This window comes from Topomyia yanbarensis, chromosome 1 (assembly GCF_030247195.1).
Source record: "Topomyia yanbarensis strain Yona2022 chromosome 1, ASM3024719v1, whole genome shotgun sequence".
NCBI classification, from domain to species: Eukaryota; Metazoa; Arthropoda; class Insecta; order Diptera; family Culicidae; genus Topomyia; species Topomyia yanbarensis.
The window spans coordinates 200,454,471-200,480,913 of record NC_080670.1 but is presented as its reverse complement, the minus strand read 5'-3'; the positions used below and the strand labels follow the sequence as shown (position 1 = coordinate 200,480,913).

The window sequence follows — 26,443 nt, the reverse complement described above, 5'->3', positions numbered from 1 at the left end:
TTTGCTCGCACAATCTCCATCGTCAAATCCTGATCTGAACGGTTCTACAAAGCGGTGGTAAAATCATGGCCACCTGCATATTCGCAGACAGCTTTTCGCCCGAATTCTCCAACCGAGAATAAAGCTCCTCCATACCGTACAAAAAATCCTCCATATTCTGACCTTCTTGATAGTTTGTGCAGCAAATTTCTTTCAGCAACGAAACCTTTCCGGTGAGAGTAGCTTTATGATGGTGAGATTTAAGGGTACCCCATGTTGCTTTCGCTGTGGCTTTTGACATGATGAGGTTATGTTGGTTGTCTTCCACCACCTTGCGTCCATTCCGACGTGACCGGTGCTAGCGCGACTCCCGGATCCACGTATTTCCACGTACCTTCCCTCATCATCAGCACCTTGAAAGCCCATGCACGATAGTTCCGGTTATTCAGCCGGATGACGCCCATCTTTGAAAAATCCATTTTTGATTCGATAAGTTTTCCGGACTCGCCCACTTTGACGTCGCAAAAAAAAAACTTTTTCAACCGTACCGCGTACTTCACGCACAGAAAGAATGGAATTATTTTTCGAATCGCGTCGTGCACTCCTTCGCCACCACTTGCCCAAACGCTGAGCACATAACCTATTGGGGTTAAGAGAAAACGTGGAAAACGAGGGCTAAATAGAGAATTTAGTACACGTGTGGACGCTAGTACGCTACAGACAAGAATGAATTTTATTGTGTCCAAATTATATCTTCTGACGTAAGCAATGTTGCCTGAATGGCTTTCTGTCAGTTGTTGCGAGTTTCAACATGTTGCTTATGTTTTGTGCATACGTCTAGAAGATATCGTAGATCGTTGTGGAATTCGGACGTCATCTTTAAAATCCAAAAGACCACGTATATGGGCTTCAATAATCACTCATTTGTTCTCGTACCTCCCTGTCCATATCATCCAAGCTCGTTCATACGGAAGCAACTACTTCGATGGGTGTGCTGGCTGTTGGTTTTGAGATACTTTATGCAGCACTGTTCGTTATTGTCAATTGTAGTAGATGGTTTTCTGTAGTGCACTGTCTGGTTACATAACCAGCACGTAGTAAGTGCACAGAGTTGTTTGATAGTAAGTAATGCACTGACATGGGTAATTTGCATTCGAAAATGAGGTGTGGAGGAATATGGATCAACCGCATTCTTGCCTTTGGAAAGTGCCTGGGAACAGATTCTCCCGGTATCATTTGTAACGGATTCCACTTCTCCGCGGGTATTTCCATTATCAATATACACGGGCATCTCAAATTTATTGCTGCCAGATTGTCTTGTTTTGTCCTTACAAAGAAGCTTTCCGCCTCGGTTAAACTATTGAACGTTGTCAGTGCCAAATTATTAGATTTTCACCTGTGATATTTTCCGCACCGTATGTCTCTTCCATTTATCAATGGATACATCCACCACCTATTTTATCACTATCCAAATCCAGGAATACTTTAACACTCTCTTGATTGTCTCTGCTTGCAGTTTATACTTTCCATAATTCATGCCAAGCGGGATCTTAAAGCAAAGCAAAGTACAGGGCGTCCAATGTAGATTTTAATATACCGAAATAACTCCGCTGTTTCGCTAGTGCGATAATTAAGTGTTCCTCTAGGAACTTCATGTCACAGGATGCATTAGAGCGGAGCCTAAAAGCAAGATAACTACGGTGGCGCTTTAATGTACTAGAATTAGTAGACCGTTCGCATTTATCAATTCCAGCAATGATCGGGTGAAAAGTGCTCTGTTGTAGGCGCATTAGCACGACTATTCGGCACCAGATAGCACTTTAGGTGTTCCTTAGAGAATCGAAACAATGGCATCTTTTGCACATAGTTCCTTTAAATTAAATGGCTACAGGTCTGTTCCTCCATTGGACGTTACTAAAAGTAGTGAATCTTCATTAAAACGAACAATACTTACTTCTGATCGTGGGTAAGCGCCAGCGAACGAATTCCGCTATTGCACGCTGGGAAGGCGTACAGCGGAGCCAGATTGAAGGTTCGCCAAACCTCGACGATGCCCTTGTTTCCGGCCGTCATCAGATATTCGCCGTCTCTCGATAGTAGCATACACTAAAATGCAAAAACGAAGATATACTCCAATTTCTAAGTACGGTTCAATAGATTCTTTCACAATACCTGCAGGTTATCGTTGTGTGACTCATGTCGCAACAATTTCCCGTTGATCGTGTACGCAGCCACGTTACCATCGTCATAGTTAACCACGATGAAGCCCTCCCGGGACAGGGTAATATTCTCCGGTGAGATGAAATCTTTCGGTGCCTCCAATGAACGCAGCAAATCCCCGAAGGTGGTGTGTACCAACACAGGACCATCTGTTGGTAAGACCATGGTTATTAAACTAATTGACTTAGAACCATCTAAACTTACTAATCGATCCGGAAACGACCAAACCAAGTTCGGCACTAATCACAACCGAGGTCACCGAGGTCTCATGCCCGGTTAGCGTTGCCCGAGGAGTTGGAATCTGCAAAAAAATCCTTTAAATAGATACCCAAGAACAACCCTCCAAACCAACTCACCTCCCCCTCGCCAACGATGCTCTGCGTGCGCGCGTTCCAGTGCCACAGCAGTATCGTACAATCGGCCGACCCGGACGCGATGTAGCAATCCGAGGTGATGTTACACTCCGACCGGGACAGGCACGTCACCACGTCAAAGTGGCCGAAGATGATCTGCACGATCTTGGCCGTCTCGGTGGAGAACACCCGGAAACTGTTGTCCCAGAAACCGCACGCGATCAGAAACCGGCTGTCGACGGTCGTCACGTAGCAGTTCGATTTGATTCGTAGCTTCTGGCTGAAGTTGTCGCCCAGATGGCGACGGTTCTGCTGCTGGCTGTTGTTGTGGCCGTTGATTTGAGCTGCGAAAGAATTACAATTACTAAAAAATTGCGACGATTGCGGTTAGAAAACAGAAACGTACAAAGCAGCGGATCCATCGCCAGCGGCAGATTGGCATTGACGTTCTGCGACGATTCAGCATAACTCGGACTCTGAATACTAGCAGTGTACTGACAGTTCCAGCGGTTTACCGCGAACTGATGTCCCGCCGTTACAGTCACAACCGAAGGCAACGGCAGCTGGGGGTAGGTGTTGGCCGAGATGTGAATGATCGGCGAGTTCAGGTGGAACTTGAGCGACATGCAAACGTCATCCGGCATGGTGTTGAACATCATCGGCGAGAGATGCATTGCCGAACTCCGCGGCGGATGAGGTTCCATCAGCAGCAGACTTGGAGTTTGACCGAAGTTCTTGATCTGGTTTTCGATCGCTTCCCGGGTGACCGGATCGGTTATTGTGTCCAAATCTACACTACCCTCGTAGGTGAGGTAGTAGAACACGTTGGTGGCACGCATAGCTTCCGGACCACGCTGTTTGTAGCCGAAGATCAGATCGATCCACTGATGCAATTGACACGAAACGAACTCCGACTCCAGAGCCATACGGTTGATACGGACGAACTCTTCTGGGGTTTTTGCCCACGGCGGAAGCTCAACGTCTCCCACGTTACTACCGTCCTCACGTTGCCCCAAGCGGTAGTCCGAGGCGTTGTAGAACATTTCCGGTAGGAAATACCACTCCGGAATAAGTTCTTTCACATCCGACGTATCTCGCTGACAGTTCTTCCAGGAAAGTGCGATTGAAGAGAACAACCGATCCGCGTGATCAAATTTTCCGCCTTGTAACGCTAGGAACATTGCCGTGAACGGCTCGATGCGAATCAGCCAGTTTAGAACGAACGCTGACGTGGAGTAGTGGGTACCATAGTGAAACGGAGGAATGCCTGGAGTGTCCCAGCTTTCATATCGTTCTTCGAAGTATTCTCGTCTCGAAGGATTCAACGCACCGATCGGTTTCGATAGATCCCGATAGTTAGACGGTTGACTAAGATCCAACTCGCGCGATTCGTAGTTGGTGAGTACCCACGGAAACACCGGATACTGGTTCAAGTCATTATACGTCCGACCGGCGATCGTGTTCAGGAACATTAGATACTCAAAGTTGGAGATTTCACGACGTTGCCACTTCTGAGTCATGTTGGAGTTGCGCATCAGCTGCCGCGGGGACATCATCGAAGCTCGACGCGTTTGCGGAATGCCGTACTTGATCCCGACACCAACGCGAGGCAGTGCTTTGATCACCTTCTTAACCGTGTGCTGATCGGGAAAGGCGAACAGAATCGATGTGCGACTGGCGAGGAAAATTTCCAGGGCCACATTCTGCAGCAGGTATCGACGGGAAAAGATTGCACGAATCTCGGAGAAGTACCACTTTCCGTGCAGATGATCACAGTATTTCAGAACCTCCTGATCGACACCTTGAAATTCGGAGTTTTCCTCGTCCACCTCGAAGTACATCTCGGTGGAAGTAATTGACATTGTTCCGGACGCGACCAGCCCGGGGGCGATCAGTTTCGCCTTAGTGCTGATGTTGACTGGCCCCGTTAGGTCCAGGTCGAGTTCTCGGTCCTCGATCAGCAGTTCCGAGTCATCGAGCAGATCGGGTTGCTGTGAGCGTGGCACAGCAATTTGCGAGTAGATTCCATCTCGAGCTGCCTCGCGAGCTTCTTCGTTACCTCCGTTCTCCAGGGATGCCTTCAGAGTTGCCTGCGGATGACTGGAACCTCTCGGGTTCTGAACCATGCGTTTCCGTCTTCTAGCATCATCTTCCCAGGCGTCCAACTTCCAGAATATGTGCTTCTGGTAGCCTAAGCTACTATCACCCCAAGCACCATGCCGATTTCCCATTATGTTTCTAACTTTTTCGAGTAGCCTGCTAGCGATCACGTTATCTCTCCTTCTAGCCGCTGTAATCAGATGATCACACATTCGTTCCTCTTCCCGTCTCTCCAGCAGAGTCTGCGCACACTGTGACTCAAAGTCGGCATGTTTCAACACATCGTCGGCTCGCATCCGATTCAGAATGAACTCCGCTTCGTTGGCAACTCGAACGATGTGATCTTTCATCGCATGCGACAACAGTCGACCCTCGTTGATCAGCTCAATGAACGCCAGTCCGGCGTGCTTCTGCAAACTGTTCTGCCACTCCTGTGAACACAACAGCATAACCAGCTCCACGACCGAGTGGCTATTCTTGAACGTCGTCAGCCCCTTACCCTCCATCAGCAGCTCCTGACCGTGCGAACCGACCAGCGTTTTGGAAAGGAACGGAGCAAAGTCAACCATAATCTCGCGCAGTAGCGGACACACCGGTCCGAGGGCAATCTCCAACTTCTGCGTGAGACTTGCTTCCCGCGAGGGAAGCGCCATCGGTATCTGACCGACGAAGGGCGCTTTCAGGCTAAGATCCTCCGGACGACCCCGTCCAACCGAGGACGACGACGATTGATAGTTATCGGGAACGCGTACCACCGAAATGTCCGATTCGAGTTTGCTCGCGTGATCTCCGACTCCTCCGCTCGGAATGGACGAAGAGGAGGATAGCTGCTGTCCGACGGCAGTAACCACCGAATCGGGAGCTACGCCTCGCATAATCGATTTACTGTTCGGCACGATGACGGACGATTCGGCTGGACCGTCATCGTTTAGATTCACATCCGTCCAGCTTTCGTCGTTCGAGTTGATCGGTTTGTGATCGTCCGGCATGATTTCGCTGGACGTTTCCACCTCCGGGGCGTCATTTTCGGTCGAGTTCAGATTCAGCGAGGCGGCGTCCGAGTCTACGCTCTGGAATTGTAAAGATGTCAGTTAGAATACTGGAACATATGGGGAATGGGATGTTTGTAGGTGTGTTGGAGGAAGTGGTAGTTGGTGATGTGACACGTGGATGATCGTGTAATAGTTGGTTAGTGATATCAGTTACAAACTGCTCTGAACGAACGAATGCGTCTAGGTTAGCATTGGAAAGACTCAAGCAAGCACACAAGAAGCGAATAACACGACGGACAACATGCAAATTCAAAGCACACTTTGATCGGTTTACCTTCGACGGCCATGGCTGCGATTGTCTTCGTTCAATCGTTGACGACGGAGGCTGATCTTGGATCGTACTTATGCTAGTAGTAGTAATAGTGGTAGTTGTAGCAGGATACCTAGTGTTAGTGGTGATGTTAGTGTTGTTCTTGTTGCCACCATTCGGGCTACCGGGCGCGGTCGGTGATGATCCGTAGATGGAGGTTGTTGCCTTCTCGAAGGGAGTTTAAAAATAGTATACATACCGGCGCAACGGTTACAGTTGATATTGAAATCGGAAAAATACATGCAGTTATAGACAGTAACGGAATGTAAATATTAAGAGGGGGAGTAATTACGAAACAAGAACATTATAAAGGGGATGCAAATAAACGTTTGACAAAAAATTAATGTTTATTGTTTTATATTTGCACGGTACGAACTACGTTCGAAACAAATATTCCCACAAAGCTCTGATGATGTGGCAAGGGATCTGCAGTTGTGGCATCCCGGTGCATATTTAGATTTTTTGGGGTTTAAAGGGTAAAAGCTGTCCGCTTCGGACGAGCCAAACTTCACTCAATGTTTTTTAATAAGGCTGTATGGGGTCATTGCCACCTATCACCAGTGGGGCGACTTTCCTATACCTTGCAACACTTTAGATTGATTGGTGAATCGGCTACAGTTATCGATATGGAACCAAAGGTTGACAGCAGTTCAGTATGCGAAAAAATTGAGGGAAATGTTCGACACGACTCTCATCATTTGTGATGCCTTTGGTCACGAATGTGTCACTGTTTGCCACAAATGCATATGGCCTGCCAAATCAGGTGATTCGAAGCGTATTTCGACCGCTTCTTCCATTTCAAACGGTCATCCGAAGTAAACTTGTCTTTACTCGTGGTATATTGCTGTCCTAGCTACGGCTTGAAATTCGCGCTCGTTTTGGCAAGACTCTGGTCCTCTGGACAAAACTTTAAGAGTTGTGCTTGATCGGCGCTCTCTCGGTTTTTTGTTAACTGTTCCCTATTTTCATCCTATTCCTGGCTTGTGATTTACTATCATTGATTCGTGGAACCCTTGAGGACCTTTCCCAAGACGCGACGCGACAATCCAGGATTGTTCATGTTGTCGAGCAAAGTTCTACGGCTTCTTCCGAGTTCCCTGTTGAATGTTGTCTTCACTTGACGCCAGTTCTCACCCGGCATTCGGACCACGTGTCCAGCCCACCGCAGTCTGCCACGTTGTATCAGCTTCACACTATCCGTCCCTTTATATACTTGGTATAACTCATGGTTCATGCGACGCTGCAAGATTCCAATATCCTGCTTACCTGCTTGTTCACTGCAGACTCGAATATCCCGAACGCTCTACAATCGACTTTCTTTAGCGTCTAAGCTTCATGACCGTATAAAGCCGCCGGGAAAATCGAGGTCGTATATAGAGCGAATTTCGTCTTCGTTCGTAGACAGCAGGACTTAAGCTGGCTACGAAGTCCGTAATAAGTCCTGCTTGCAGCTGCAATAAGCCTTTTCAACTCGCGGGTAACCACGTTGTTCACGAGCGACCATGTACTTTGTTTTGCCGATATTAAAAATCAGTCCAATTCTCGCTGTATCCCTCTTAAAAGTCACAAATGCCTCTTCCAGGGATATGTGCGATCGTGTGATGATGGTATCGTTCCTCTGAACACCAGCTCTTCTAATCGATTCCACGAGCGCTATATTGAACAGTAGATTCGACAGTGCATCACCCTGCTTCAATTCATCCAATGCTACGAAGGATGTCGAAATTTCATTCGCAACCCTTACAGTCGATTTCGATCCATCCAGTGTTACACGAATCAGCCGTATTTGCTTCGTCGGAAACCCATGTTCTAGCATAATTTGCCATACTTCATTTCGTTTTACTGAATCGTACGCTGCTTTGAAATCGTGGAACAAATGATGTGTCTGCAAGTTGTACTCGGAATTTATCGAGGATTTGTCTCAGGGTAAACATTTGATCCATCGTTCATCGATCATCACGAAAACCGGCTTGGTATTCGCCGACCAAGGACTCTTCAAGCGGTCTCTATCTGTTGAACCGAATACGGAACCTGATTTTGTACGCCAAATTAAGCAGGGTTTCTCGGTAATTAGCGCTCTGCAGTCTATGCCCTTTCTGAATTCTGAAAAAGATTCGTGATACCATTATTAGATTTATAAATAGCCATTGCCGTTTCTCCTTCCTCTATTGGTCTGGTTGCGTCATCCTTGACATTAAGTACCAAATTAAGTCCTCTGCTGTCGCTTCTTGGATAGCTCCTTGTAGCACTAATGCGTCATTTATTCCATTCCAAGTTGAGAATTTTATTGTGAGGTTTGTAGTTGCTCCTACCACGTGGCGGTGGTTGGCGTACGAGTAACCATAGTGGAGAAATCCGATGGGATCTTTGGCCGTATACTGACAGAGAAGGAGGAAATTGAAGAGCATATGTTCTCCATGTTAGGAGCGGCTCTAACCAGCTTCTGTCCCGGAACGGGCGGCTAAATAAGAAATGCGGTACCTCGTCAGGTATATCCAAGATGGTAGCCCCGTTACGACGATAGTTGTCACAGCACTGGTAAGGTAGCATACCGGTAAACAACAGAACAACCCCGAAAAATGTAACAATAGGAACAGGATGGAACAATCGGCAAAGGACACGGTAATGTTTCACGTAATCTCATCGGAAACTCGATACTTGCAACGTTAGAACTTCGTTGGAACCGGCGAAAGCCGCCCTACTTGCTCGGAAGCTGCAAAAAGTAGAGATCGAAGCTCTTTGGAAGTTCAAGTTGTTCAAATACCACATCCACTACAGCGGCTGCCTCTTCAACTACAGCTGGATCAATGTCTACGCAACAACCAACGACAATCCCGTTGATGTGAGCTTGAGCTTGTGCGACAACCCCTGGCTGCTACTCCATTATCGATCGGGAAGTTGCACAGGGAATCAGTAGATAAATATGCTTGGGAGTAGCGAAACATCTTTCAATGTGCAACTCCTGGTAATCCTAGTGTTTTTAATCAATACCGGCGCCGGCCAGGCCCGAACGTTGATCGCGGAAGGTAAGGAAAGGAATGGTTAGTCCGATACTTGCTTTTGTTAGAGGCCGTATATACTACCGCGCACTCCACAAGTATCACGGGAGGAGGATATTTTTGTTAGTAATAGTATAGAAGTTGGATCTCCTTCTTCTTTACCGACGCCAGAGAGGTGATTCCACTACCTGGACTACGATCCACCAATTTCATGGACCGGGGACCAACGGCTTTACTTCCCTTCCGAAGGAAGACGTGACCACAGACTTCTTCATCTCAGAAAAATCTCAACCACCTCGGCTGGAATTGAACCCAGGCCAACTGGAATGAGTGGCGGTCACTTTGTGGTGAGGGATAGTGCTCAGATCTGTACTCGGAGAAGTTCACTGCGTATAAGGCCATATATTACGAAAGCGAATAAAGAGTTTGATGAAAGCCAAAAAATGCAGCTAATGGTGCCGGTTCGTCGACGTGTTAATGAGAGAAACATCGACGAGTACTCTTTGGGGCACGGTTCGATGTATGCGTAACCGGAACAGTACCAGCGTTCAATATTCCAACCGCTGGATAATTGATTTCGCCAAGAAGATCAGCTCGGACGCTGTCCCGTTGCAGAAAACTCATCACGATACATCGCGAACGGAAATCCCCTTTCGATGGTAATGTTATCATTTGTTCTCTTGCCATGCAACAACAACACCACCGGGTGAAACAGAATCAAATTCAACTTGTTGAAAAATCTGCCCAACGGTGGCAAAAGGCGCTTGTTGCATTTATTCAACAGGTTCCTTGAGGACGACATTGTCCCGCATGACTAGAGGCAAGTAAGGTCAACGCTACTTCAAGACCAGGAAAACCAGCCTCTGATCACAACTCGTATCGGACAATTGCAATGCTTTTCTGTATCCGGAAGCTGTTCGAGAAAATGACCTTGTTCCACGTCGACAATTGGATTGAAGCAAGTGGCTTCGTGCCAGACACACAATTTGGCTTCCGCAAAGGCTTGCGTTGCTCTCAACAGAAAACATGCCTAATATGCTGGCAATGAGCAGATGGCATCAGTTTCCTTGGATATGAAGGGGGCTCTTAAGCCTCTATCAAAGTTTTTTTTCAAAGAAGCTGCACCAGCATGGTTCTTCACCGATTTTAAATAGCTTTTTGGTAAACGTGTGTTGTCTGAAAAGCACATGCATTTTTCGCATGGAGATTTATCGTCATCACGATTGGGTCATTCTCAGGGCTCATGTCCCAACCGCCTTTTCTACATTGACGAATATTTTGTCAATTCCTGCACGCTAATGCAGCTCGCAGATGACGGTCTGACCTTTGTTGCAGGTCCCAAAGCTGTCGATTTACAAAAAAACCATTGCAATATGCCTTGGACAACACTTGGCTACTTGGGCTCTTCAGCAGGGTATCGAGTACTGCACGGAGAAAACTGATAGTCGTATTTTCAATGAAGCGTGAACCAGCGCCACTACAGCTTTTCTATCTAATTCTGATTTAAAGGGGCAACCTTAGATTTGCTACAAAGCGTGTCTACTGCTGTGCCAGTGTTATGGGTAGTACATTATCATTTTTCTAGGATTTTTAAGTGAATTATAATAGTCTTCTTTGTAATATCTTACGTCTCGAAACCAAGCATATTATCTTCATAGACCCCATAGGTATATCCTGTAAAGCCCTGCTCGTACGCTTGAGAGTCCCGTATTACTGATGAACCAGCTTCATCTGGGTTATTAGAAGTGATGATGAAGTACTATTACGAGTATTCTTCAAACGAGTCACGTTCCTATCGTAGCTCTTTCCAAAATCTTGAACTTGCCTAGAGCAAGATTTCTCATGAGTACTGACTTTGCGCCACGTTCGACTCCTTCGTGTGACGTCTAGTGTCCTCTCGTTCTTTTGCTTTTTGTTCGTTTAAGAAATCGAGATCAAGATAATCAGAGGATGGAGGTACAGCTTCAATATCGTCAATACCTGGTAACTGAGACCTTATTGTTCATAGCGTAGCAGCATAATTCCGACGATGTCTTCCCAGTTGTCAAAGGCGGAGTCGTGTATAGTACATAATCAAGTAATCCTTTAAATCCTTTCTCCAGTCTTCCGAACCCGTAGCTGATTTGAAACCTCTTCAAAAGTGACCTATTTTGGGGGTTCTACTAAACCATTCTCTTGTGGTCAATATCCCACGACCTCGTTGGCAATTGCCTGCGTCGCATTGGGGCTGAACGTTCCCACTAGTTGGCATTCTTCCCATTTCGCACAACTTTGACCCTTCTCCTGATCCATTCACGGTCACCACGCACGATCTCGCAATTATTTTCAGAATTGATTCACCCGGGAGTCTGTCGTAAGCAAGCTCTAGAATACGTTATCATAGACGCTTGGAAACAAGTCCATTTTCCCGTGGTCACTCCAATGAATCCCAAAAGATTCCGAATACGTTGAAGTAGTTTTTATAGTGGGCCTAACTGCCAAACTGGAGGCATTCGTATACGACTATTATCTCTGGATCATTGCGGGTTGCATCTTTAATTTCCTTGCGTCAACTGCCACAGATTCCGGTATTGCCAATATCACCTTTCTTGAAATTCTTAGCACCAACAGAACAAACCAATCAGGGTGAAGAGTCTGCTATACTTCCGCTTCCTTTTCGATACTTGACCATGACGTTAAAATATCGAAGAGTCATTATTTGCTGCGATTCTTAATAACGGTGTGCGTTTTTTTTAATTCGTTTATTTGGCACGGCTCAAGGCGTTAACTTCACGGAGCCGTGGGTCTTTTATATATTTACATGATGTAAACAATAAAAATAATAAACAATTAATACTAAGATCGATTCCGTACGCGCGACTTGCCATTGCGCGCAGAGATCCGTTTCCGTGACGGGGAAATATTTGCATCCACGTCAACTGTATCATGTGCGTCATTCATAACTCTGTCGTCGTCGCACATGTCCAGGACATCATCGGGGTTACTGCCTTGATGTTCGCGATCAGGTGTTGTTCCTAACTTCTTTCCCTTTCGGGTGACGAGCGTGAACCCTCCGTCATTACTAGTAGCTCCCTCATTGCTGGAATTAACTGTTGATTTTGTGGTACTTGACGCGGCTTTCGCAGCTGTCATTATTGCTTGAACAGCAGCCACAAATTTGGCAACCGTTTGTGGCTCAGGGAATGTTATTGGAGACTGAGTGTTGGTATTTCTTTCTGTAGATGAGCTTTTCTTAGCGGTTTCTGGGCAGGGTTCTCCGTAATGTGCCGTTTGTTCACAGAACTGGCACGTGTTAGTTTGTCCTTGATATGTACATAGAGTTCGCTGTATAATGGTATCACCCCCTTCTGTTGTGTACTGCAGGGTAAGGTAGCAGGGAATGGGTTGGTCTACCGCATTCTCACCACAAAAACACCATTTGAAATATCTGGAAAGTAGTTCCTCAACGTATCCTCCGTAATGGATTCCACTTCTCCGAAATACGACATGAATCTTTTAGTGGCCACTTTGCAAGTACGTGGTGCTAAATCATGTGATTTGACTTCCACGTTTCCGTTATCCATATACACGTTTGCCTAAAATGTTGTTCAGCAGATCGTGTATGTAGGGTACAGAATAGTGATTAGGCTTCTGTGGTCGCCAACAATCCACCAATTGCCTCTTATCCATGGGGACACGATTGAGCTACTGTTTCACGAACGACAAATCTCAAAACTCCATAATTGATGCGAATTCCAGCTTTGCTACTCGTGATATATCCGGACCCATTCTACAGTATTTGCAGGCTACGAAAGGACCTGGACGTGATGCGTTACGTCTTGAAGAATTTTCAAGCGCATGGTGGAAGGAGTCGTAAAACTCTGCAAGTAAATAACGATATAGATGAACGCTACTGTTGTAACACGAAATCTAGTAAAAAATTTCGTACCTTCGTCGATGAGGTGTTTGTTGCTTAAATCCACTAAAAATTCGACGAGCGCAAGGAAATCGGTACCTATTATCGCCGAAGTAACGTTGGCCAGCGAAAAGTTTCATGATACGCTACGCCGTAACCCGAGGTCGGTTGCTAGCAATCAGTTTTCCGTATGTTCGAAGTTTTGGTCCAATTGCAACGTGAGACCTAGAAGGGCGATGGTCCATGGCTCTTATCGTTTCTAGAGGCTGGATAGGTTAACACATCGGAATCTGCATCGACAATAAAATGGTGTGTTGAAAGGTCAGTCCAAAATCTGTAGCCGGCGGCTACCGTCGGTTTCGAGTAAGCGAGAAACTAGTTTTTAGACTTTCGACACTGACATAGGCTGCGGCATCGTTCGGTGGGGTTTTCGTTATTACGGTGCAACCAACAGGCTTCGATGTTCCGGTTACGAGAAGCTGAGTGCGAATGATTTGTCTCTAGATGTGCCTTGTTGTGTTTTCGGGTGCTTTTACTACGGCCGTAGTTGCTTAGATTAGTTACATTTAAAGATAGACATAAACTGAACTTCATTACTATTTCTCGTCAAGTGGAGGTCAAATACGGTGGCAGCTCTGTTGAAAAATCGGTGAAGTCCAGCAACAGCACTGTGGCGACCGTAGTTCGTTCTCCTGAAAGGTAGTCGCAGGAGAGTTACTACGCAAGGCTCAAATATGGGCTTAAAGATCTGCACGTTTGGGATGCTGAGATTAGCGAGGGGTATTAACTGGCAACGGTATTCGTAGCTCGTCGGTTAACCAATCTACCTCACCATGGGCGATATTGAAGAGCACAGCATATGAAACGTTCCGTAGTATCCGTAGAAAAATTTTCCTGTAGTCGGCGAAGAAAAAGTTTGATAGTAGCCTGTAATGCGAAATTGACGTCCTTGAACTGAAATGAGAGATACTACTGAGCCGAGGTGGTTTCCTTGCGGGGTGCCGAATGTAGCGCTGATTTGAAGTTGTCTTTCAACAAGATAGAAACGAAACCATCAAAGAAGTTATCCATGAATACCGAATTTATCTAGCCGGATGAATCGGGTTTTTGAGTTGCGAGTAAATGCTGTTCACATTTTATACTTTTTTAGACAGGTCGTAGATTAGACTGACTTTCTCACATTCCCAGAAATGTTGAGTGGTATCATGGGCGTCCTGGACGGTAACTTAATGGGCGTACACAGGATGGAATTCCTAGGATGATGGATTATATTCACCGGAAATAATGCAACCAAATAAAGTTTCTCAAAGCTCTGGAAGATGTTTGTATTGCCGGGCACCTAGAACCTCGAGGAGGTGATTAATTGGCTATTCCCAATTTATCAAATCGATGGTTTGTGGATCGTTGAAGATCGTCTAATAATTGTACGGGAGACAATGGATGAACTTGGTATGCCATCTGTTTGCGACGGCGTTTACAATGTTTAATACTGCTCCAAAAATGTTGTTTGCTCGCTGCATTTCCTTTTTTATGGTGTTTTGTCGCTGACACTAGCGATTATTACACTTATGGAGTTAAGCTTCGATACTACCGTTTTGGTATTTAGGATGACAGACTGTGTCTGGTGATTTTTATCCCTATGAGACTCTAAGGTGCAGTAATCGTGCAATTGCGTGTGTGATGTTTTTGATGACATCTCTTACATTTTCGATCAGCTAACACCTTTCTAAATCCGTGAACCAAGTTATTTGCATGAATGTTTAAATACATGCAAACATCTTTTTTCTGTAAATCACTACCAGCTAGTGGGAGATAGGATGGTTAACACACACATACACACATCTCTTACATTTTCGATCGGATAGACAGACCTTCCAACGATGTACCTTTCCGAAGACAGTCGAAGCACATACCTAAAGTGTAGGCCGATAATAGTTTTTCTCAATTTTTTCTACTTCCCAAACATTTTCTTTTCGTCCTTCGCTTTTTCTTTGGTCTTCCGAAGTTCGTGCTTCATCATGAACTAATAGGTTTCGATTGGACGGAGTTCAAGATAATTTGGTGGGCTCATGTCTTTCAGCACAAAATCCACTGAATTAATCCGCTGTGATGTAGGTCTTATCGCAGCACCGGTATTCCTTAAGTATCATCGTAGAGTTCCGAGTGGGCGTTCTGGTAACACTGTTGGCGATCGTCCCGTAACAGTTCTGCACCTTGTACGTTTTCAATCCGAATTTCTTCTTGGCAAGTTACTGCAATAGTTAAACGATCATAAATAATCTCTTCCTAAATTTATATATAGTGGGTCACATCGGTACTGTAACGGGCTAGATTCCCTTCAATATGGGTAGCAAAATTCTTGGTTTATATAAGAGTTTCTTGGACCACTATGAACTCTTTCGATGGTTTCGAAAACTCTAGGGGAATCGGTCAAAATTCAAGAAAAAAAACAAATTAAGAAGGTAAACCACCCCCGAAAAAACCGTGAACCAAACTAGTTGGTAGTACAACATAATCATGCATCTCGAGTTAGCTTAGCAACATCAATTTAATTAATCGCTACGCGGTAACATTACAACACGAAAATAGCTACTTAAGATATCAAAAAGTTAACATTCTGAATAAGAGATAAATGTTAAATTCTAACTAACATCGCGTAACGAGAATTATTATTTTTAATTTCTTAGCACCGAATAGAAATACAACCAACTCACCTTAATCGAGAGGGGTCCACTCGAGTGCGAATCATTATCGGCAATCACCGAGGAGTTGTTCTCGTCCACCACGATCACCTCGTAGTCTCCGTCCTGCAGCGAGCGGTTTCCTACAATGAATTGTCACAAAAATCAAACCATTAGTGGAAAATTGTTTTACTCTTAATCGCTAGAAAGACAGCTCAACAAAAAAAACTACGGGAACTAATAAAACAAGGCATTATCTTGTTCTAACGGAACTTAAAAAAAGAACATTAATCCGTACGGTGCGAGTGTGCATGTGTGCGTCAAGCGTGTATGACGACGGATTGTGGTGGTGTTGGTGATGGGAAGGGTCCGTGTGTTGTGGTGTGCGTGACAAGTTCGAACAAAAGATCCGAACCGAGGGGTCAACCGAACTCAATAAGCCACTGTACGAAAATCATCGAACGCAAAAAAAAACGCAAACGAACGCAAGATGGCGGCGACGGCGGCAGCCAAAAAAAAAGAACCGAAAAATCCAAATGTTGTGCAGTCCATTCGAATATGTTCACGAGCGCGGAAGGATTGGGAACCCGGATCGTGGTGGTGGTGGTGGTACAGGGAGTCACATAAATGTTCAACAACTAACTGAACGAAAACACAGAGAAACAAAACTTGAAGTAGTTCACAAAACAGTGAGAGTGCCCAGAACAGAACACGATACCTGTCATACCGTTACAATGATAAACATGACTATCACCGTTATTGAGTCCTTTGCCGAGCTTGGCCGCCGTCGCCGGGTGGCCAATCAGACCATTGTTCAGTCCACCGGCGCCGACGGTTCGACCGGATGTACGTAGATGACTTTGACCGTATTGACTGCCGACACCGCCACCGGGACTCAACGCCGCCGTAAGTGAATTGTTATTAGTAAGATTGTGCTGCTGCTGTTGCTGTTGATGGTGATGATGACCGGTCGGTCCCGGTCCGTAACAATTAACCATATCGCCTGGATAGCCATTGCCGTTGTAGGCACCGATCGGGATCATTGGCCCGTTCAAAACGGGGGCACTCATCAGCCCATTGTTGTTGCTGTTGTTATTATTGTTGTTGTTGCTGTTGCCACCGTGTATCAGTCCCGATGAGGACGACGACGAAGTCGTCTGCGAGGACGAAGAGGTTATGGTATTGTTGCTACCATGGTGCATCATTTGCAGGTTGGCAGAGTTCTGAACCGATCCGAGGGCTATCGAAGAGGATGAGCTCATCAGTTGCTGCGAGCCTTGGTTGGTGGTGGTGTTACCGGCGGCGGCGGCGGCGGCAGCAGCAGCGGCTGCAGCAACAGCCAGTGACGACGATGGCACCGTCTGGTGGCTCGGGTGGGAACCTGGTAGGAACTGTGGATAGACGTGGTGCGACCATTGCGGGAACAGCGGACGATTGCTGGAGTCTGCGCGGTCGTGTGTGATGGTGGCGGTGAGCATGTGTGTGTGTATGTGCATGTTGATCGTTTGGGTTGGTGGGTGTGTGTGATGGTGTGTTTTCCATTGGAGTTATTTTGTTAGCAATACATACACCACAAAAAACCGGAAGGAGCGTATGATGGTTTCGAGCGGTGTTTACGCGTTGATTAATAACGGTATTTTTTAACGTTTGGCATGTGTTCCCCCGCATTCACGATTACGGTGTTTTTTATTGTGTTGATGGTGAGAGGGAACAAGCGCACGCGCAGCATGAGTGAAAACAATCGGAGTAAACAATAGAGAGAAAAGAAAATGGGAAGAAAAGGTAGTTGCTTTTAATTCGGTCTGCTGGCGGTATGAGTAGCAATGAGCTTTGAGCGTTGGCGGACAGTTTTTTCTAAAGAGAGATAATACAACAACAACAAACAGACAAACACAAATACATTTAGTGTAGTGAGGAAAAACAGAAGTGAAATTAAGCTTGAACAAAGTTGACTGCAAAAACATAACACCGAGAGTGAGAGTGATAATCATTGGTTTGCCTTCGCTGGGAACACTGAAACCTTTCTTAGTCAATCCGTCAGTGCTTGATTAATATGTTTAATATCCATCCATATCCAAAATGCATTCTTCACGTTTCTACTTTTTGTTGGGCTCTTGGCCCGCGTATAAATGTCCGCTTTTGAAAAAGACCCACCTGATGGTGAAATAGATGTCGAACAAGACCTATCCTTAAAGATTCCAATTGCCCGTTTGAAGTTCTACCCATTAAACTCGGTCGTGATCTTTTTTTCCGACCAACGGATAAAGATAAAATCTTCGAAAGATTTCGAAACAGCTGGCGGAACGACATCCGGCCGTGGCCGAAATTTTCGCCCAAACAAACTCAGGGTTGTGGTTTCAATTCTAAAGAATGAAAGGAACATTTCTACAGACAAGATCCGTACGAAGGAGTACCCTGCCTACGTACCCGTCCGCAAAGTAGAGATAAATGGAGTAGTAGAGGAGTTTGACATGCTTGAATCTACGCGAGCACGGGGTTGTCTGCTTCAGTCAGTAGATTTTGGATTGCAAGTGCATCCAGAATCAATCCATTCAGACCTGTATCGGGTGACTCTCGCCATGTCTGTCTGCTTCCCACCGCTTCCAGAGAAATAAAAAAACCTTAAGTGTCTAAACAATTCTGCCAGAGATTCAACCTGGTGACGAAGTTATGAAATTATCTGGCATAATGGACTTCATATTTACATCTTTCGACATTGCTAGTCTCCTTAAAAGAATCAACCTTTCCTTCCTGTAGTGAGAACGTTTCTGCAGCAGTTGACTGCGAAATGGCCCCATGCTCTTATCATCATCATTGTGGACAATCCGGGTATTCCTAATCATGACCGGAAATATTCGGTTTTCCTGCTTACTCGATCTTGAGCCACCATTCTCCAGTTTCCTTGAGCGCCCGCTGCACGCGCATCGATTGCATACAACCGTAACTTTAACTGGTCTCTTCTGGCATTTGCGCTACATGCCCAACCCACTGTAGTCGGCCGTGAATTATAAGCCCCTATTGAACGCAAAGCTAACCGAGTAGTCGATAATCTGATTCCTTCAAGGCCTGTGTCTTATGGCAGTAGAGAACAACAGACAATATCAGCGATTTGTACTGAGCGAAATTTTGCGCGTCTGGCTACAGGACTTTAGTCGGTCACGCTAACCATAAAAACTCCTATTCGTCCTTTTTACTTTGTTATCCCATGTCACCAGTGTTCAAAGATATATGAGTTATTCGACAACATTGTAATACCATTGTACCGTAATCGTCGAACTCCACCTTGAAACTAACACCGTTTCGGCTGCCTCGTTCGCTAAGAGCTACTACCGGTCTTATGGCAATTGGCTGAAACTTTGGCCATAGTCGCTGAAAAGAAAGAACTCTCTAGTTCCCTTATTGATCGCTACGAAATTGTTGATTGCTACGATTGTACGTCACCATGAAATTGTTCGAATAAATCGCTCGTTTCAGGCTCACCAAGAAATTGGTCATTGGACACAGTTGAGGTACGTTACGGCGGTTGACGTTCTTGTGGACGAATGGAACCTTCGAGCGTCCCGTCTCCTCCAGCGACCGCTTCTTGTAATGTGTCAAGGCCAGATCCGACAAGAACATGACATCGTTCTTCGGGTGGAGTTTCATAATAAATGCAGCAACTTTCGGTAAGCACTTCATGCTAAAACACCTCCACATTAATCGCAAGTTGCGAAAAAGGGAAGACTGACTTTGACATTCCCTTCTCACTAGTCGTCAGTCTCCTGAGGACCTTCGACGACGGTTGAAGTAGAAAATGTACTTAACGTCATTGCTCATCTCCTTCCTGAGGGACGTGAAGCAGCAGGTCCCCTGTTAGTCATTACCGTCGGTCCTCAGATATCGTCCATGATCACAACCACGTAGCATTTCGCAGGGAAGACATCATTAACGAGCATCTTCAGCCAATTCCGACACGGCCAGCCTCGGCTTACGCTTCCTCATGGCGATGTCCATGCTGGCCAAATACTTCGGGTTGGTGGCACCGACCTCCCGGTCTAAGGCGCAAAACGGGTTCGCCATCTTGACTGCCGGTTTTTGCTTCAGCTCTTGCTACATCTTCCTGTATATGGGGACTCGACTGTATCCGGTCGACACAAATTGCGCTACGATAATGGACTTCTTCGCTCCGGAGTAGAGCCGATTGTACTTACAAACCATAGAACGTAATTGCTTCACTGCTTTCGCTATGGCTACCATAAACGAACTGATAGAACTGTAATTTTTTTGGATATATCCTGCTTAAATTTTTAGATTAACTAGTCAGAGTATTCAGATGAAAAATCGGTGAACTTTGTCTTTTTTAATGCAAGCGTTATATGAAACGTTTTCGTCAGCTTGATCCGGTTCCGTTTTGAGTTCAGCACAGCACCTCAGGCCGGAACGCCATGCCTTAGTTTTGAGAATGATTCGTACGGAGTGCTCGGCGATAGCCTCCCAGCTGGCCCAGAAGCACACGTTCAACAGCGCTAGATTCCCTTTCCGGAATTCAACTCTACAACAAACCGATCATCTTTCTTTCCACGTAGTTCACCAGCCTGTTGAGGAAAAGCATTTCCAGAAGCTTATCAAGAGCAATAGACATTCATATAGACCGATACGATGCTGGATCTCCTTTAGCTTCGTTAGTTTTGGCAGCAACATCAGCTTTTGGATCTTCCGTCTATTCGGGAAGTAGCCTTCGTCTAGGCATTTCTGTAGCACTATCCCGAATATCTCTTGAAACATCAGGATCGCAGACTTGAGTGCCACGTCGGAAACCGGACCGCTTCGGATCGGAAGCTCTCTTCATTTTGTCCTTTTTACCACTGAAAGGAGCTCGTCGTTGGATACCCGAATGTCTCCAACATTTATACCGTCTACATCGAAATACGGTGTAGCCGGTCATGCGGTTGAGTCGCACTTCGAGAAGAGATGATAGCTTTTTTGTTGGACCCTTGATCTTGGCCTACATAACAGGGTAAGCGTTGGCCTAGGAGTTAGCGTTTAAAAGCGGCCCTGCTCACCCGGAATGTCTTCTCTGACTGCCTCAGATCTTGCTCCCTGAACGTGTCTTCTTGCTTTTATGCAGACAGCAAGGATGGTACTGAGCCTCTCGTTCCACAAATACGCTGGATGTCGTCCCCTGTATCATCGGTATTGTTACGTTAAACACCCTCGATCGCGTTTCCAACAGCTCGGCGGCACTCGGAAATGCTGTCTGCACGAAGTGCTTCAACAAAAAGGTCTTTGTCGAGGTCCGTGCTTTTTCACATCCATTCACCAGTCTTCAATCTACGCGTTACACTACAGATCTGCCGACCAATGGTGTACTGTATTGCCTGGTGGTAGATATGTGTGTACAGCTTACCAACTCGCCAAGTCTTGTCATCCATCAGCGACGTTTTGCATAGTGTTACGTCGATGATGGATTCGCGACCGTCTTTGCGGAATGTTCTTCGTTGCACTGCCTTACATCTAGAGATGACATTGCGTATCTCAAGACGAACAAATTTTTGTAGGGCTTCCAACAAGCTGTTCCCTCTTCCGTTGATCAGCCTGCTTCTCCACTCCACGACCCAAGCGTTAAACGACTAACGAGTCGATTAGTGCGTCCAAAATCCGGTTGTACTGCTCCGGTGTCTACTTCGGGGGTGCATAACAGCTAAACACGAATACACCGGTGATCTTGTACTATCCACCACCACTTGGACAGGGAAACCAACCATGCTTTCGATTGCCGCGGTCCTTGTTACCGCGTTATCGGGAAAAGTAATGCTTTCAAAGTCGTACTTCGTTTCCGTTGTCGACTGCAACAGCAGTTGTTGTGCAATGTCGCACCGATTGAGATGGGTTACGACTTTTTATACACAGGGTTATTTGAAGCCGGTCGTTTCCGTTCTTCGGTTTATAGTACATGCCCTTTCTTCTGCATTTTAGACACAATGTAGACATGTCCGTGCCCTTGCAGTTCCTCGCCTGATGTCCGAAGTCCAAGCACCTGAAGCATCTCTCCATCTACTTGGTAACTAACATAGCAACTCTCCGACATTTTTCTTACCCGTCTTCGCCAATTTGTTGGCAACGTCAACCGATAGTCAAATCGCCGCCTTTGAGTGGTTCCATACGACTTCCTAATCCGGATCGTCGCCAGTACATCTAGGTTGCACTGCTCGGTCAGTGCACCGCTAAGTTCTTCTTCGATCGTGAGCTCGTTCAGATCATTGCCCTCGATCATGACTTCCTGTGATAGAACTCTCCACTGTCTAAAGATTTTGCAATTACCTCGTGGTAGACCGTGCGCTTTGTTTTAACGACGTTCTCTACCAACTTCTTCACCTCCAGGTCTTCTCAAACTCTCTTGAGCAAAGCCGCGTATAACGTTTTATCGTTCGCTTCGACGATCAGTGCATCGTCCTAGTACATCTTCTGGGGAGACTGGCGTTTTTCGTTCTTGTTTCTTCTCCTGTTCTTCCTTCTGCTGCCGTTTTGTTTTCGCTTCGCCTGCTGACTTTCCACGATGCGCCAGCCATGGTTCTTTCCAACGTTCCTCTGATCGTTGATGTCCTCCAGCTCGCTCTGTTGTTTCTTCGGGTTCTCTTGCTCACTCGGCGTGTCCCTCACTGTTTCCTCCGAGCGAGTATTGCGGTGACTTTTCGGTGTCTCTTCGGCCATTGTGTGCTCTGAGACTTCCATTTTTCGGCGGGATTCATCAAGGGCGCTTTGCTCAAGCGGCTGTTACGTTACGGCAGATATAAGGCTCGTCTCATGCTGCTTGATAGTGATATGCATATTGTGCTCGATTTCCCAAGTTTTGAATCATTCTGGGTGGTAGAGCGACTTCTCCTGCGGCTCACTCTTTACCATGCCGTTGCTAGTAATTTCTGCGGGTACCAGCGATCTCTGCAGCTCACCGCGATCGCGTTCCTCTTTACTCCGCTTACTTCCTTAATCAGACTGGAATTCTTGGATGTATCTATGCTAGTGGGTTCCCCCTCCAGGTCGCTCGAATGTAATCGCTTCTTCTGATCCATTGGTTATCTATGCAAGCAGTGAGCCCAATCCTGGGTTGGACACGAAATCATGCCTAGAGCGAGATCAACGTTAATCGAAACAATTACAGACATTAGGTCTGGTTATTAGGCACTAGGTCAGGTGACAAGTTTCGAACGTACCTGGAGGCCTGCCAAGGTTTTATCGGGACAGAGGTGGTCGCACTGTTGACCCACTCGCCCTTCCAAGCCGGTGACACCTTTCTTTGAACAAGAGAACAGAACAGCAGGATTGTCAGTCCGAAGTCGCCTACCAATTGGTGATCGGCACGGGATCAGTTATAGAATGTCACTTGCATCGATTCTGATGTGCCTTGAACTCCAGTTTTGGGGCCTTGAGCGGAAGAGAGACTCGCTACGACAGAGTTGCTTTCGGATTTGTATGACTTTTTATAAAGGTTCAACAGAGCCCACTGCCCAACTCCAACATATCCTACGCCGGCTCCCCAACTCGCAGAAGGTCCGAAGGGGGTAGAATGGTTCGTTGAACCCCTGGACTTCTGTTCCTGATGCCCCTTGAATGTTTTTTTCATCGAGGAGATCTCTTCAAAAGGGACCGAAGCCGACTAAGCACGTGGTACTGTCGGTTCTATACTGTTATTTCTCCAGTACACCTACTGATTAAACCTGAAGCTCTTTTTTCTTCGTATTTTCATCCTCTCGGGACCACCGTTAGGTATTACTTTGGGAGGGATTGTGCTCTTGCACCTCTTTTTCCCTGGAGTTGTTTAGATCCTCTACGTTTCATGCGCATGTTATTTTGTTAATATTTTTTCTTGCTTTTTATCCTTTTTTGCCTTTATATATTTTCCCTGTTCGTAATCGGTTCGTCCACGACCGTCGAAAACGTCGGAATCCGCCGAGATGTGAACCGATCCGGAGATGTCGAAAACTCTAGCTCGCATCTCTCAAGAGTCACCCTCATAGGGTATTTCCCCGATTCGAAACTGCTCAATAGCTACTAACTTTCCTTGTGCCCATTGATAGGGTGACCATAGTTCTTTTTCCAGGACATGTCCTGGTTTTTTACTGACTGTCCTGGTGTCCTAGGAAGTCGAGGAAAAAGTTTGTTTTGTCTGATACAATGATGACCAGAGAGGAAATGCGTAGACAAAAGGTTATTTCATTTTACTGTTCTTCCTGGTACGTCATCATAGCTCACGTATAGCTTTAGGGTTTGTGCATTGGGTCGGAGTCCCAAGGGTTGCAGGTATAAATCCTGCCTCTGGAATGATTTTATTCACATAATTCCTTTCAATTAAGCCATCATTTTGATCAGTTTTCCCCGCTGGGTACCACGAAAAAAGTCTATTTCACTATGCTTTTTGTATACTAGGGGCAGATCACTTTAGAAATGTACATCGAATTTGAAAAATGTCCATTTTTGCATCATATTTACACTTCCTCGCAGACTCCAATCGCGATCCAGTTCGTTCGATGTTTTGTTGGATGTAGAGCTAGTTTCTTGAATGCCGTTGATGTTTTACACGCAACGCAAAACATTTTCTAAATTTCTATTTTGAAGGCAAGAAAATGCATTTAATTTTTGTTGATTTTTCACAAATGCATCCCCAGTGATCTGCCCTTGGACCCAGATCGTAAGAGCTGGTGTACAGGTCTGAGTGTCCATCTAGCATTACCCACCAAATCCGATTCTTTCTGCTACTTGACCATCGATTCAGTTCTTAGCATTTTCCGTATTCCTCCGCTTATAGCCTTCCACTATAATGATGCAGATAGGACTGATTCCAGCAATATACGGACTACCTCCAATGAAATGGAACTGTTCGCTATGTCTCCAATGCCGCAAGCCAGACAGGACATCCGTAGCTCACTGTAGACAATGATACACTAGCCAGAAGATACCTCTTGCTATAGCTTGGCACAGCCTTGTCCAGCATAATTATGGATAAAGCGTTGATAACCGTGACCACCTTCTCGCAGGCATAGTCAACATGGTTCAGTCGATCATTGATCATTACACCGTGGTGCTTCAGCGCACGCTACGAAACTATGACCAAGTCCTCTGATAGTGATTTCTGCCGGCCGCAGAAATTTGAGGTTGCTGACTAGTAACATAGGAGATCAAACGGTAAGGTGCCTGCTTCGGCCATGATGGCTAAGATAGGACTGGTAACGAATGCTCCAGATGCAAATCTTACTATCCTGTTGTAGGTGGGCGCGAGAGTTTTGATGACGGCATCTCTACCCCGACTAACGAGTCCCATTCCATATAATAATCGCGAAGTGACAATGGCGGAGCCGATTTGTAGCAAGGAAGTTCGTTGACCACGTGGTAGCTTTGCTCCGATCATTTCCAGGATAGACAGCCTGGATTTACATCCCTTTTTCGTTAGCTTGCAATGCGCTTTGAAGTTCAGCGATCTGTCGATAGTGATACCAAGGGTTTTCAGTTGATTTTGTGACGGTATAGCTACTGTATCCATCCTGATGGATTGCGTGGGCTCACGGCGGGCATTCGGGCTACAGTAGATCGCGTATCTGCCACTTTCGTAATGTTCGCAGGATGCCGTATCTCCAAATGGTGTCGTACGCCTTGGCCAAGTCAAGCGATACTATCAGACAGTGCTCGTCACGGTCGGGTAATGAGCTCTCCAACTCCGCAAAATATGTGTCAGTACCCGGGCCGGATCGGAAGGCATGTTGTCGAGTGTCTAGCCGCCCGTTCGATTCAAGCTCGGTAGTTAACCGTCGATTCACCATCCGCTCGAATACCTTCGCCATACAGTTCGCTAACGTGATTGGTCGGAAAGCAGATGGACCCGTATCGCTCGAATTCGGCTTTGGGATTGGCACAATAATTCCAGTTCGCCAACAGGATGGAAATACACCACTGCGCCAAACCCTGTTAAAAAGCTCCAATAAAGCAGTTTTCACCGACAATGGTAGTCGTGGTAGCATTGGATGACCGACTGAATCCGGACCCGTAGAATTACTTCGTCCTCTGTCGAGCGCCCATGCAAGCTCATTCAAAGTGAAGTCGGAGTTATTGGTGAAAAGTTGAAACGGTTTCTTTCGGCCTTTTCCTTCTCAATTTGAAACGAAAGATGGTAGCTGCATGTTGCCGATATTGCGCTGTAATGCTCTGCTAGTTCTTCAGCCATTTCTTTTGCATTATCCGTGTAGCCAGCTGAACGTTTAATGACGGCTGGGCGATGCTGACGTTTTCCTATTAACGCGTTCACTGTCTGCCACATTTCCGATGCAGTGGTGTTTGGGGATTCTTTCGCGACGAATTCCTCCAACGATCGTTGTTTGGCATCACGGATTGATTTTCTTGTTGCTGCCTGCGCTTCCTGAAAGCTTTTCCAGTGCTTCAGGTTTTCGTGGGTCCTCCATTTCGATACGCTTGCTTTTTTTCGACTTTTTATGGCTGCTTTTACCTCCGGACACCACCAAAAAACTGCCTTAGGTCCGATCTTTTCGCTAGTTCTGGGTATTGCAGTGTTTGCTGCAAATGATCGACAAAACGGTCGATTGACATTTCGACGCCCGGTTGTATAACGTTGGCGGTCAATCGTTCGTACGCTGTCCAGTCTGCTTGGTCGTAAATCCGTTGTCGCCTTTTTGTTGGAACATGTGAGAACTCGGGGATGGAAACGGTTATGGGCAGCTGGTCACTGTTATAGGTATCGGGAAGTGTTCGCCAGGTGAATTTCGAGGCCACAGTAACGGAGCAGATTGACAGGTCGATAGCTGAAGTAGCACCGGTGGCTGAGTCGACTCGTGTATGCGTCCCATTGTTAAGTATAACTAGGTGTTCTTC

At 46.1% G+C, this 26,443-nt stretch overlaps 1 protein-coding gene across 2 annotated transcripts in view; it reads right to left on the bottom strand.

Moving 5' to 3' along the window:
- Positions 1-26,443, bottom strand: part of LOC131687645 (neurobeachin) — a 186,763-nt gene that overhangs the window by 15,685 nt on the left and 144,635 nt on the right. Inside the window, exons 16-23 of one of the 2 annotated variants that reach the window (XM_058971732.1) lie at positions 16,308-17,033; positions 15,623-15,732; positions 5,979-6,179; positions 2,959-5,722; positions 2,556-2,896; positions 2,404-2,500; positions 2,152-2,348; positions 1,934-2,085 (exon numbers count right to left, since the gene is read on the bottom strand). In XM_058971732.1, the coding sequence (XP_058827715.1) occupies positions 1,934-2,085; positions 2,152-2,348; positions 2,404-2,500; positions 2,556-2,896; positions 2,959-5,722; positions 5,979-6,179; positions 15,623-15,732; positions 16,308-17,033 (4,588 nt within the window). The remainder of the gene's footprint in view (positions 1-1,933; positions 2,086-2,151; positions 2,349-2,403; positions 2,501-2,555; positions 2,897-2,958; positions 5,723-5,978; positions 6,180-15,622; positions 15,733-16,307; positions 17,034-26,443) is intronic. The other variant, XM_058971740.1, reaches the window with a different exon arrangement.